The sequence below is a fragment of the Convolutriloba macropyga genome, chromosome 14 (assembly GCF_964194025.1).
Source record: "Convolutriloba macropyga chromosome 14, txConMacr16.3, whole genome shotgun sequence".
In the NCBI taxonomy this organism is placed as follows: domain Eukaryota; kingdom Metazoa; phylum Xenacoelomorpha; order Acoela; family Convolutidae; genus Convolutriloba; species Convolutriloba macropyga.
Genome location: NC_134481.1, coordinates 9,943,561 through 9,955,785, shown reverse-complemented (window position 1 = coordinate 9,955,785; position 12,225 = coordinate 9,943,561). Strand labels below are relative to the sequence as shown.

General features: G+C 34.4%; 2 protein-coding genes across 3 annotated transcripts in view; both read left to right on the top strand.

The window, feature by feature from the left end:
• The window catches only part of LOC142353693 (plastin-3-like), a 577,871-nt gene that overhangs the window by 234,741 nt on the left and 330,905 nt on the right, over positions 1-12,225 (top strand). The gene's annotated exons all lie outside the window — the stretch shown is intronic.
• On the top strand, positions 3,525-4,421 carry LOC142352850 (uncharacterized). Its single transcript, XM_075405004.1, has one exon. It carries the CDS (start codon positions 3,525-3,527, stop codon positions 4,419-4,421), a length of 897 nt encoding a protein of 298 aa, XP_075261119.1.

Genomic DNA, 12,225 nt, shown 5'->3' with positions numbered 1-12,225 from the left:
AAAAGAAATACGGCTGTCTTTCCGTAATACGCCTGGAATTTTTTATTAGCGCAAAATGACGCACGCAAAAGAGGTGTGGGATGAGGGGTCAAAAAAAATAACCAGTGGGCCAAATGGCCCACTGGGGATTTTTTTAATGTTTTTTGCAAATCATTTTTTTCTAAAAGTAGGCAATTTATCAAGTGAAACTGAGTTTCGGTGCAAAAATTTGACATTTGGAGGAAACTGGCGGTTGGCACATCTTCTCTCAAGGCCATTTCTTTTCCTGGAAAGCCAAAATGTTTGAGATAAAACAGTGATATCGTGCAAACAGTTCTTCAAAAAAGGATCTCATTGAAAATTTTTTCGAAAACTTTTGTGAAAAGAGTAACTTTACAAATCGCCAAATGCATGAAACGCTAATGTAACAAAACACTTGAAACTCACAAATAACAGACTAGTCCAATTGCAGCCAGAACTTCCAAAACAACGCAAAAAACATTGTTTTTTTTAATAGGAACAATATTTTTTTTCACGGCTCTCCACGTCAGAACGAAATACGGCTGTCTTTCCGTAGTACGCCTGGAATTTTTTATTAGCGCAAAATGACGCACGCAAAAGAAGTTTGGGATGAGGGGTCAAAAAAAAATCCCCAGTGGGCCAAATGGCCCACTGGGGATTTTTTTTATGTTTTTTGCAAATAATTTTTTTTTCTAAAAGTAGGCAATTTATCAAGTGAAACTGAGTTTCGGTGCAAAAATTTGACATTTGGAGGAAACTGGCGGTTAGCACATCTTCTCTCAAGGCCATTTCTTTTCCTGGAAAGCCAAAATGTTTGAGATAAAACAGTGATATAGTGCAAACAGTTCTTCAAAAAAGGATCTCATCGAAAAATTTTTCGAAAAGTTTTGTGAAAAGAGTAACTTTACAAATCGCCAAATGCATGAAACGGTAATGTAACAAAACACTTGAAACTCACAAATAAAAAAGTAATCCAATTGCGGCCAGAACTTCTAAAAAAGCGCAAAAAACGTTGTTTTTTTAGTTGTTTTTTTATTAGGAACAATATTTTTTTTCACGGCTCTCCACGTCAAAACGAAATACGGCTGTCTTTCCGTAATACGCCTGAAATTTTTTATTAGCGCAAAATGACGCACGCAAATGAGGTTTGGGATGAGGGGTCAAAAAAAACCCCAGTGCGCCAAATGGCCCACTGGGGATTTTTTTAATGTTTTTTGCAAATCATTTTTTTCTAAAAGTAGGCAATTTATCAAGTGAAACTGAGTTTCGGTGCAAAAAATTGACATTTGGAGGAAACTGGCGGTTAGCCGATCTTCTCTCAAGGCCATTCGTTTTCCTGGAAAGCCAAAATGTTTGAGATAAAACAGTGATATAGTGCAAACAGTTAATAATAATCAAAAAAAGTTTGCCAGAAATTAAAAATTCTCAAGATTGTTGCCAGATTCTCGCAAGATTTTGAATCTGGATTAAAAAAATTTCTCTTGATTATCAATTTGGTAACTTGTTTTTATTAGCGATATTGTGTCTCAAAAAAGTTTTCTAGAGTGTTTTTAAATTTATTTTACTTGTTTTCTTGCGTTGATATCTTGCAAGATTGCAGCAAGTATCTTGCAAGTTTTGAATCATCTCAAAATATTCTAGCAAGATCTGAATGCGTTCATCTTTAGGAAACGACTTCACTGATTTGAAAATCAACGCAAAACACGCCAAATAACCCATGAAAACATCATTAGCACAATCTGAAAGACCAAAACACGATGAGAAGCTTGCTCGAGAGAATGCCCAACATAATCTTAGAATTCGCCCTACGTGGACAGATACATCACGAGGAAGTCATTTCCTAGCTTCACAACTGCTGCCGACTGCTTCGATTTAAATAGAGGAAAGACATGTTTGTTATAGCTGTTTGTCAAAGTTATGCCTGTTATGTTTAACAATTGACCTGCACTGCCACATAAATTTGGGCGAATTCTTTTTCGTGTTTGGTGTTTGTTAAATTTCTGGTCGAATTTTTGCATTTTAATCATTAAACTTTTGAAAGTCTTGAAAATGAGAAGTGTCTTTCTTTTGTCGTAGTTTCACAACCCTTTTTAGCCCAATTTCTGATTCGGCCATCATCCCCATAACACTTACCCAAATTCCAAGGAGTAGTAGGAGTGGAGTAGGAAAATGGGCACCGGGCCAATTCCGAAATTGGTCAAAAAATCCATTTCTGAATTTGGGCAACCCTCTTCTGAATTTGGGAGGCGGAAGTTTTTCATAAAATGGTCTTCTTAATTTGGGTAAAGTGTTTTTCACGGCTATTCTGAAAATGGTCGAAGAAATTGCCCAAATTCAGAAAAGGCTACTACTACTACTACTACTACTACTACTACTACTACTACTACTACTACTACTACTACTACTACTACTACTACTACTACTACTACTACTACTACTACTACTACTACTACTACTACTACTACTACTACTACTACTACTACTACTACTACTACTACTACTACTGGGGACTACTACTACTGGGGACCATTTTTGTCGGTATGTCTTAGCTCCTGTCTTTTCATAAACTGAACGAGCCAAAGTCTGGATCATAAACTTTTTCGGTCTTTCTGAGTCTTTTCATAAATCGAACGAGCCAAAGTCTGGATCATATCGCATTTTGGTCTGTACGGGTCTTTTCATAAGAGTTCTTGAACGAGCACATAAACGCACCAAAATTTTGAACGAGGCAAAGTCTGGATCATAGGCATTTTTGGTCTGCCTGGGTATTTTCATAAGCAAAAATAGTCTGGATGGGTATTTTCATAAGGACTTTTGAACGAGGACCTCAACCTGGGTTTCTCATTTTCTTATTTTTTTCCAATTTTCTGAAAATGTCATGCAAAATGCTCTGAATTTTCAAAAAATTCAGCTAAAAAACGGCAAAATGAGCGCATTTCTATAACAATTTCCTCGAATTACTTGTAAATGAATAATGAACTGAAAGTGAGCTGAAGCTTAGACGCGATTTAGAAAGCTGAACTTAGCCAATCTGAAATAGGATATTATTACTCATTATCGGCGCTGATTTAATTTATTATAATTAGCTGTGATTGCACGGCTCAAATTGGGGATTGATTAAGATAGAAGTGCTAATCACTTTAGTAGATTAGTTACCATTGCTAATCGCCGAATTAAAAGATAAATCAAAGACTAAATCCTTACTTGTTATCTCTTGCTAAGACTTGTTTGAACCCGCGATAAAGCATGCAAAAGCTTTCAAGAAAAAGTGGAACTTAACCACTTTGAATTTTTCATTATCAAGATTAGACTGTCAGCAACTTTCAGAAAAACCCTAAAATTGGCCAAATTTACTTAGCAGAACTTATTTTAATTAAAAACTTATTTTGCTCAAAGAAATTTCAGAGTTTTCTATCAACTCTTTGAAAAGCGCTCGAACTTAATCCAAAATGAGATCTTTGTTGCGATCCTTTGCGCTGACGAAACAGCTGAATACCGCGCGTTATGCGCAAAATGTTAGCAAAATGCGTGCGAAACTGCAACATGAAGCTATGAAACCAGCTCCCTGTCTTGGGGTTGTTAGACTTGATTACGATTACCCACCTGCCAAAGGAGACATCGACTGTCCAGACACCTTTTCATACGACGTATACTACAGAGCAGTTCCAGGACTGACATTTGAAATGTGCCAAAGAGGAAAACTCGAAGACCAGGTTCGAACCCGCTTCATCGAGGCAATCGAGTGGCTGATTCACGAGAAGAAAGTGTCGTGTATAACTGGCGATTGTGGGTTCATGGTCTATTATCAGGGCATCGCGCAAGCGGAGGTTAAAAAGACCACATCGGTTCCGATTGTTATGAGCCCTCTTTTGCAAGTTTCAGGGATCTTTTCCGCTCTTGGCCCTGACGAGGATGTTATAGTCATGACCGCAAATGAAAGACACCTTTTGAAGTTGCAAAAAACGTTCATAGAGGAATTCCAAATCAACATTTTGCATCCCCGGATCCATATCGTAGGGTGTGAAAACGTTCCGGGTTTCGAAGCCGTAGCCCTGGGCGAAAAAGTGGACGTTGAAAAAGTGGAACCCGGGATCGTTGAGTTAGTCCGGGAAAAACTGATAGAATTCCCAAAAACGAAAGCTATCCTCATGGAATGCACGGAATTGCCCCCCTACGCCAACGCAGTTCGTGAAGACTCTGGACTCCCTGTGTTCGATGCGATCACGTGTTGTAACTTCTTTATCCACTCTTTCCAGGAAATGGACAGGTATGGAAAACAGGGTTGGCAGGATGATTGGGACGGGGTCCAGGAGGATTACACCTTTGGGGATAATGTCCCCGAGGACCAGAAAGATGAACTGGTGAACCAGCCGGTAGATGACGAATCAGAGGATAAAGTGGCGGCAACTTTGAGAGCCTAAATGCTCGTAGAACGGCTAAATGTGCGCTGAAATACTCAAAAAATTGTAAAATGATCTATGTGCTGCTTTTAATTGTTTGTTAAAAGATAGTTTGAGTAAATATTAGAAGACTAAACAAATGCAGAGGAAAAAAGAAATTATTTGCTCTCAGTTTTGGATGATGTTGAAGTTCTTAGTTTTTTAATAAATGTTTAGAATAAAAAGAGTTTCTTTATAAACAGAATCGAATATAGTCCCGGTTTGTCACACGACACTCGATCATACGAGCTTGAGATTGAATTAAACAGCCGCGGGTTTCAGAACAATTGAAAGCGTACTTGAAAATTATAAACAGGCAAAATGTTTAGAGATTATTAATGAGTTGAAAAAATACGCATGCTCATCTACTCCCATCTTCAAAACTTCAGCTTGTAAAAGAGGTGCTAATAACATTATTTTAGATTGTTGCAGAATCAAAAAGTAAATGGTAAATTATAAATTCTCCTAGTCCTAGATTCTGATTCAGTACTTGATCTAAATTGGAAAAATTTGAGGGAAAAATGTGACCTGAATCATACTCTGAATCAGTATTGATAACGTTCAGAATTTTGTTCAGATTCAGTACCACGGGTCGAGAGGTCAGCGCCGTTTCAGCGCATTATTTTGTAAGAAATGCGCTGAATGCGCTGAAACTATGTAAGAAATGCGCTGAATGCGCTGAAATGTGGGGAAGGCGCTGAAACTTCAAAACTTCAGCGCATTTTCAGCGCATTTCTTACATAATTTCAGCGCTTTTTCAGCACATTTCTTGCATAAGTTTCAGCACTTTTTTCAGCGCATTTCTTAAAAAATTTCAGCGCAAATTCAGTGCATCCATAGAAAAAATTCAGCGCTTTTGAAAAAATTAAGAAGCAAAAAAATTTCAGCGTATTTCTTACAAAGTTTCAGCGCTAATTCAGCGCATCCGTAGAAAAAATTCAGCGCTTTTGAGAAAATTTAGAGGCAAAAAAATTTCAGCGCAATTCTTACAAAGTTTCAGCGCTAATTCAGCGCATGCGTAGAAAAAATTCAGCGCTTTTGAGAAAAATTAGAAGCAAAAAAATTTCAGCGCATTTCTTACAAAGCTTCAGCGTTTATTCAGCGCATCCGTAGAAAAAATTCAGCGGTTTTGAGAAAATTTAGAAGCAAAAAAATTTCAGCGCATTTCTTACAAAATTACGACGCTAATTCAGCGCATCCGTAGAAAAAATTCAGCGCTTTTGAGAAAATTTAGAGTCAAAAACATTTCATACCTTACACAGTCTCAGCAATTTTGAGAAAAGCGCATTTCTTGCAAAGTTTCAGCGCATTTCAGCACATTTCAGCGCAATATTATGTAAGGTTTTTGCGCTGAATTTTTGGAAAAATCAGCGCATTTCAGCGCATTTCTTACATAATTTTCGGAAAATTTCTCGACTCGGGACTTAATTTGATAGTCGTTAGGTACGGGAAGACCACGATGAATATGGTAAATTGTTGGCTTGACTCCATGTGTCAATCTTTCCAATTTTGTCAATAGCAGTCATTTATACACCAGCGATCAAATGGAACCATACCAGGGTTGAGGATATTGACCCAAGACATTTATTTGTCAGACAGACTTGGAACGGCAGTGGGGGGGGGAGGGGGGCTTTGAGGTGATCAGGGCTTTGAGGTTGGTTGGGACGGTCCAATGCTACCGAGCTCATATCCTTGACAATGTTTTGATCGCGCCTCTCTTTGGCCCAATGAAACAAAACTAGAAAACAAAACAATACATTTTGCAAGACTCGTGCTGTAATTACGTCAAATTGTGTAAAATCTTGCAGGATCTTTTCATGTGATCCAACAATTTGTTCATATTATTAAGATCATATCAATGACTTGGAGAAATTATCAGGTGAATCTGCTTGTAAACAAGAGCAAATAGAAGAGCCTACAATCTAATTTTTAGTTAATTTTTGAGAATACACGTTGATGAAAAATACCAGGCTGAAGAATTGTTGGTTAACCTGGAGAGATATCTTTAAATGTTTGCCTAAAACGAACGTTTTCTTTGCTGATACAGTTTTAACGCAAAAATCTGAAATTTGGAGGTTACCTTAAGATCATTTGCTATTGTTTTTTTCTCCCTAGCAAAAGAGATGGGTGCTAACTCATCATCGTCCTACTTCAGCGGTCGCTGCAAGAAACATTCAAGACACAGAAGCAAATACATTGAAAAAATAAATCAATCTCCTAAAATAAAAAAATAAACTACCTGACAGAAAAATTAAGGAACTCAGATTATAACAAAAACGTTAACAACGATTTGCGAACTCTGGAGAGATGGCCGCGCAAAGATTGATTGCTAATTGTGAATCCGACCTTCGAATCTCGTCAGATTTTTAGTGTAACACAAGAAAATTTGAATTTTTTAAAAATGATCACAGGAATTGAACATACAGAGGACAGTATTAAAGCATGCCACAATATACCCAACTAACAAGAATAATTTGCAAAATTTTATTTTTGGTCAAACAAAGTTTTTTAAAAAAAGAAAAAGACTCAGAAAAACAGACAAAAGTGTAAACAGCAATTTCATATATTCTATTCAGCCCCTTCCAAAACGAGAGGTTGAGATTGAAAATAAAGCAAATAATTGCTTTATTTTCGATCTCAACCTCACGTTTTGGAAGGGGCTCAATAAGATATATGAAATTGCTGTTTATACTATTGTCTGTTTTTCTGATTCTTTTTCTTTTTTTTCTTTAAAACTTTGTTTCACCAAAAATAAAATTTTGCAAATTATTCTTGTTAGTTGGGTATATTGTGGCACGCTTTAATACTGTCCTCTGTATGTTCAAGTCCTGAGACCATTTTTAAAAAAATTCAAAGTTTCGTGTGTTACACTAAAAATCTGACGAGATTCGAAGGTCGGATTCGCAATTAGCAATCAATTTTTGCATCATATTTTAATCACTTCTCATCCTTCCTCGTTTTTTAATTTTTATGTTTTCAATTTTCTTCAAAAAATTTCCTCATAAACTTATTTTATCTTAGAGGATCTGAATATCAATTATTGCAAACTGTATCAACACTCTACTTGGAATTTCTGCAGGCTGCTTTCAGTCGGTAAAGATTTCTACAACCATGAAGCCCTGTAGCAGGAGTGAAGAAGAAGTTTAATTTTATTTGTTTTTTTTTTAATTTCTGCAAACAAATTTAAAAATTAGAGAATTGAAAACCGGCATAGTTTTTAATTTTAAGAACCAAGTAAAAAGAGAATGTAAGAGCAAGGTAATGATAAATATAGTTACTCTACGTCAACATTGACAAACAAAAGTATCTGGAACAATTCAGTTTAGTTCTTCATAAGGTTCGATTATAACAAAAACGTTAACAACGATTTGCGAACTCTGGAGAGATGGCCGCCCAAAGATTGATTGCTAATTGTGAATCCGACCTTCGAATCTCGTCAGATTTTTAGTGTAACACAAGAAAATTTGAATTTTTTAAAAATGATCACAGGAATTGAACATACAGAGGACAGTATTAAAGCATGCCAAAATATACCCAACTAACAAGAATAATTTGCAAAATTTTATTTTTGGTCAAACAAAGTTTTTTAAAAAAAGAAAAAGACTCAGAAAAACAGACAAAAGTATAAACAGCAATTTCATATATTCTATTCAGCCCCTTCCAAAACGAGAGGTTGAGATTGAAAATAAAGCAAATAATTGCTTTATTTTCGATCTCAACCTCACGTTTTGGAAGGGGCTCAATAAGATATATGAAATTGCTGTTTATACTATTGTCTGTTTTTCTGATTCTTTTTCTTTTTTTTCTTTAAAACTTTGTTTCACCAAAAATAAAATTTTGCAAATTATTCTTGTTAGTTGGGTATATTGTGGCACGTTTTAATACTGTCCTCTGTATGTTCAAGTCCTGAGAACATTTTTAAAAAAATTCAAAGTTTCGTGTGTTACACTAAAAATCTGACGAGATTCGAAGGTCGGATTCGCAATTAGCAATCAATTTTTGCATCACATTTTAATCACTTCTCATCCTTCCTCGTTTTTTAATTTTTATGTTTTCAATTTTCTTCAAAAAAATTCCACATAAACTTATTTTATCTTAGAGGATCTGAATATCAATTATTGCAAACTGTATCAACACTCTACTTGGAATTTCTGCAGGCTGCTTTCTGTCGGTAAAAATTTCTACAACCATGAAGCCCTGTAGCAGGAGTGAAGAAGAAGTATAATTTTATTTGTTTTTTTTAATTTCTGCAAACAAATTTAAAAACTAGAGAAGTGAAAACCGGCATAGTTTTTAATTTTAAGAACCAAGTAAAAAGAGAATGTAAGAGCAAGGTAATGATAAATATAGTTACTCTACGTCAACATTGACAAACAAAAGTTTCTGGAACAATTCAGTTTAGTTCTTCATAAGGTTCGACCAGTTTCTAAAATTGTAGACAAGGGCCATGTTTGCATTACTAGTTTGACTCAAAAACCAGGAGCCGTTTGTTTGAGTGAGACATGGTGCAGTCTTTTTTTAAACAAAAAAATTTTTTTTAATGATATCAAAAACTTTTTTTGCTATTATAAGAAAGAAGTGCAGATGATGCCTTCTTCTTGAAAACAACAAAGATAGCAAATGCAAATAATTACAAATTTGTACAAAATTCGGGTTCAGTTGCTTAATTTTGCGCTGGGAAATTTAGAAGAACGCGTTTGGTTCTTTTACTTGCTTTTTAATGCCGCCACAGAAACGAAATATGAAGTTTGAGCGGATAAAAATGTCGTATATATATATATATATATATATATTTATATATATATATATATATATATATAGGTATGAATATAAATATGTTTATATATATATATATATATATATATATATATAAAATTAGGATTGACGGTGACATCAAGCACCAAAAAAACAAAAATGATCTTGTTTTAATAAATTGGACAATAATACTGAATGTCCAGAAGAAATCAATGAGCAAAATAAAAATTATTGAAAAATGAAATCACAACTGCATACCACTAAAAAATTTTGAAAAATCAAAATCCTCTGAAAACCAATATGATGAAGAATAGGAAGACGTTTTTTCATCCATGTCGTTCGTTGGCCAAAAATTTCAAAGCTTTTAAACTGATAAACCAAACCTGAAGAACTTGACGTGTTCATACAAACGTCGGGGAATAATTAAGTTCACAGTTCAGGTAGTATTGTCACGATAGAGAATCAAAGTCAAAATTGTGTATTTGAAACCAATATCTTATCAGGATATAAATTGCTCAGTCAAAAAATGTATGAGCAAGCGTTGCCTACAACTTGAAATTTTCGCTTTGGATGCCATAATTTGAAATAGTTTTACTAGACAAAATGTTTGACTGTTTAGTAAGTTCATTACCATAACTGTTTTCCAATGAATGCAGAGGTTTCCAATAAGTTCGCAGTGTGTCAGAAAAAAGCAGAAATTCTAAATTTCTTCAAAAGTGGCAGTAAAGATAACCCATTCAACTTCAGGCCGATTTTGTCGGTAAAAATTACAGAAGAGACTTTACAGCAGATTGTTTCTGACCGAATACAAAACTGACTAACCAATTTCCCGATTCCCCCAGATGCACAATTTGGTTTCAATCTCCGAAAGAGTACTTTTGATGCCAATGCAACCTTGATGGAGGAAATAAAATCTGCCACATTGACTTCGACAAACTAATCGAATTTTGATAGACCTTAAAGAAGCGTCTAATACTAAAAATCAAAATTTTTCAATCCAGAAAATTTATATATACAAACATCACTGTCCAATAAACAACATTTGAGAAGCATATTTGTCCAATCGAAAGCCAAATAATTTATTTGGCGATAAATATCCGAGTTAAAGCTTATACAATTAGGCGCGCCAATGGGTTAAATTCCCGGACCTTCGGCTTTTAATTTCTAGATGCAAGGCTGGAGCGTGATCCAGAAAAAATCGAATGTCGACGATACTGTGGTGAAAACCAGAAGCTTTACCAATGAAAGTTGCCCTTGAAAACTTAGTAGAACTCGTTTGGTTCACTGTTTTTACGTGATGCCATAGAAACGCAATACGTAATTTGTGGGGGAAAAAATCTTTCCCCCACAAATTTGGATCGAAAAAGAACGGAAAAAAAACGAAATTTGGATCGACAGTGAGGTCATGCAACCAAATATGAAAAAAAAGTTGTTTGAAGAAATCTGCCAAAATTCAATAATGAAAATAAAATTTAAAAAAAAAGAATTTGCTCTAGCGGTTTACAAGCAATTTTTTGGAAATCAAAATCTACTCAATACCAACTCGGTGAAGAACAACAATTTTAGCAAATAATTTCGGATCACTGACAAAAGATTTAAGTAAATTGAAAAAAGATTTTTGTGATTTATAGGTCTAATTTTCTCAAAAACATCAAAATTTTCAAATCAGTGCATAAGAAGAGGAAATACAAATAGCCCTCAAAAGCATTCTAAACCGATTGTGTTAGAAGCGTTGAGTTGACTACTTTCAGCAAAGTTTGACAAAAATGACTAAATCCCTCCTTTTCTGCTTTTTTTAATGAAAAATTTGCCAATAGATGCTCTAATTAACAAATTCAATGTATTTAATACATAGTTTTTAAATAACTTTTTTAAAAAAATTCAGTTTTGATAGAAAAAGCAACGGAAATTAGCTTAATATTCACAAAATTCGACAAATTTTCAAGGAAATGGCAAAAACGTGGAACTAAAGAGATGATTTGAGTATCTGAGCTCGTTTCCGAATCAATTATAATGTAAGGGTGACTGGAAAATTAAAAAAAGAGGGTTCGATTCTTTTCTATCGTCGCATTTTATTACCAAAACTGTCCATTGAGTTGGTCGACAGTGGTCCAAAGTACACAGCTCTCTAAAATTTTATTTCCATTAACTAAGAAAATTCAATCACGCTAAGTTATAATTGTTGCGAGCCACTTTATGTGGGGATGAACTATATACTCAAATGGTTTTTTCTTTTTTTTGTACAGCCAATTTTTGAGATGGTTATATTCATCTTAGAGGATTGCAAATAGTTTCATTAGAAAACTATATATTTGGAGATGAACTAAAAACTAAAATGGTTTTTTCTTTTTTTGTACAGTCAATTTTTGCCGATGGTTATATTCATCGTAGAGGATAGCAAATACTATCAATAGAAAGTATCTTTAGTTTTTGAGGTTTAAAGTTCAGGCAACCTTTGACCGAGTTTCGTTGTTGTTGTTGACAATTTCCAGATTTTAACCCAAATGTGTCGCCAATTTTGCCAATAATATGTTTAAAAAAATTTTAAACGATAGTATTGTATTTGGTTTCACTTCTAAAGATAGAAGAGTGCTGTTGAATCGTCTTATCCAATTTTCTGCTAAAAATATTTCAAAGCTTAGGCTTTTTTCATCACAAAATGGCACGAAATATGCTTTATTAGTCACTTTTGTGTAAATGAAGCGGGTTACGTCACTTTAATTTAAAAACGTTATCACAATATTTTTAAACTGTAAAGTGAGCCAATTTTGCTCACGCTTCCTTTGAAAGTGTTCTTGAATTAAAATTTTGCTGGTTTTTTTGCTAATTAAAATCTGTAAACTCACAAAATGCATATTTTTTTGTTGAATTGATTTTTTTTGTCAAGTAATCTATATTCTTTTTTATTCGTCGCAAATAAGTATTCCTAATGGATGAAAAGCAATAGAAAGTCTAGTTTTGGTTGAATCGGTTTTTCTTACAGTCCAAAAAGACTTCGGATTGTAATCAATCGTTGTCTTTTTAAAAATTA

Excerpts from the sequence above, each read along its gene's own strand:
- LOC142352850 (XM_075405004.1), top strand. The coding sequence starts at position 3,525 with ATGCGTGCGAAACTGCAACATGAAGCTATGAAACCAGCTCCCTGTCTT.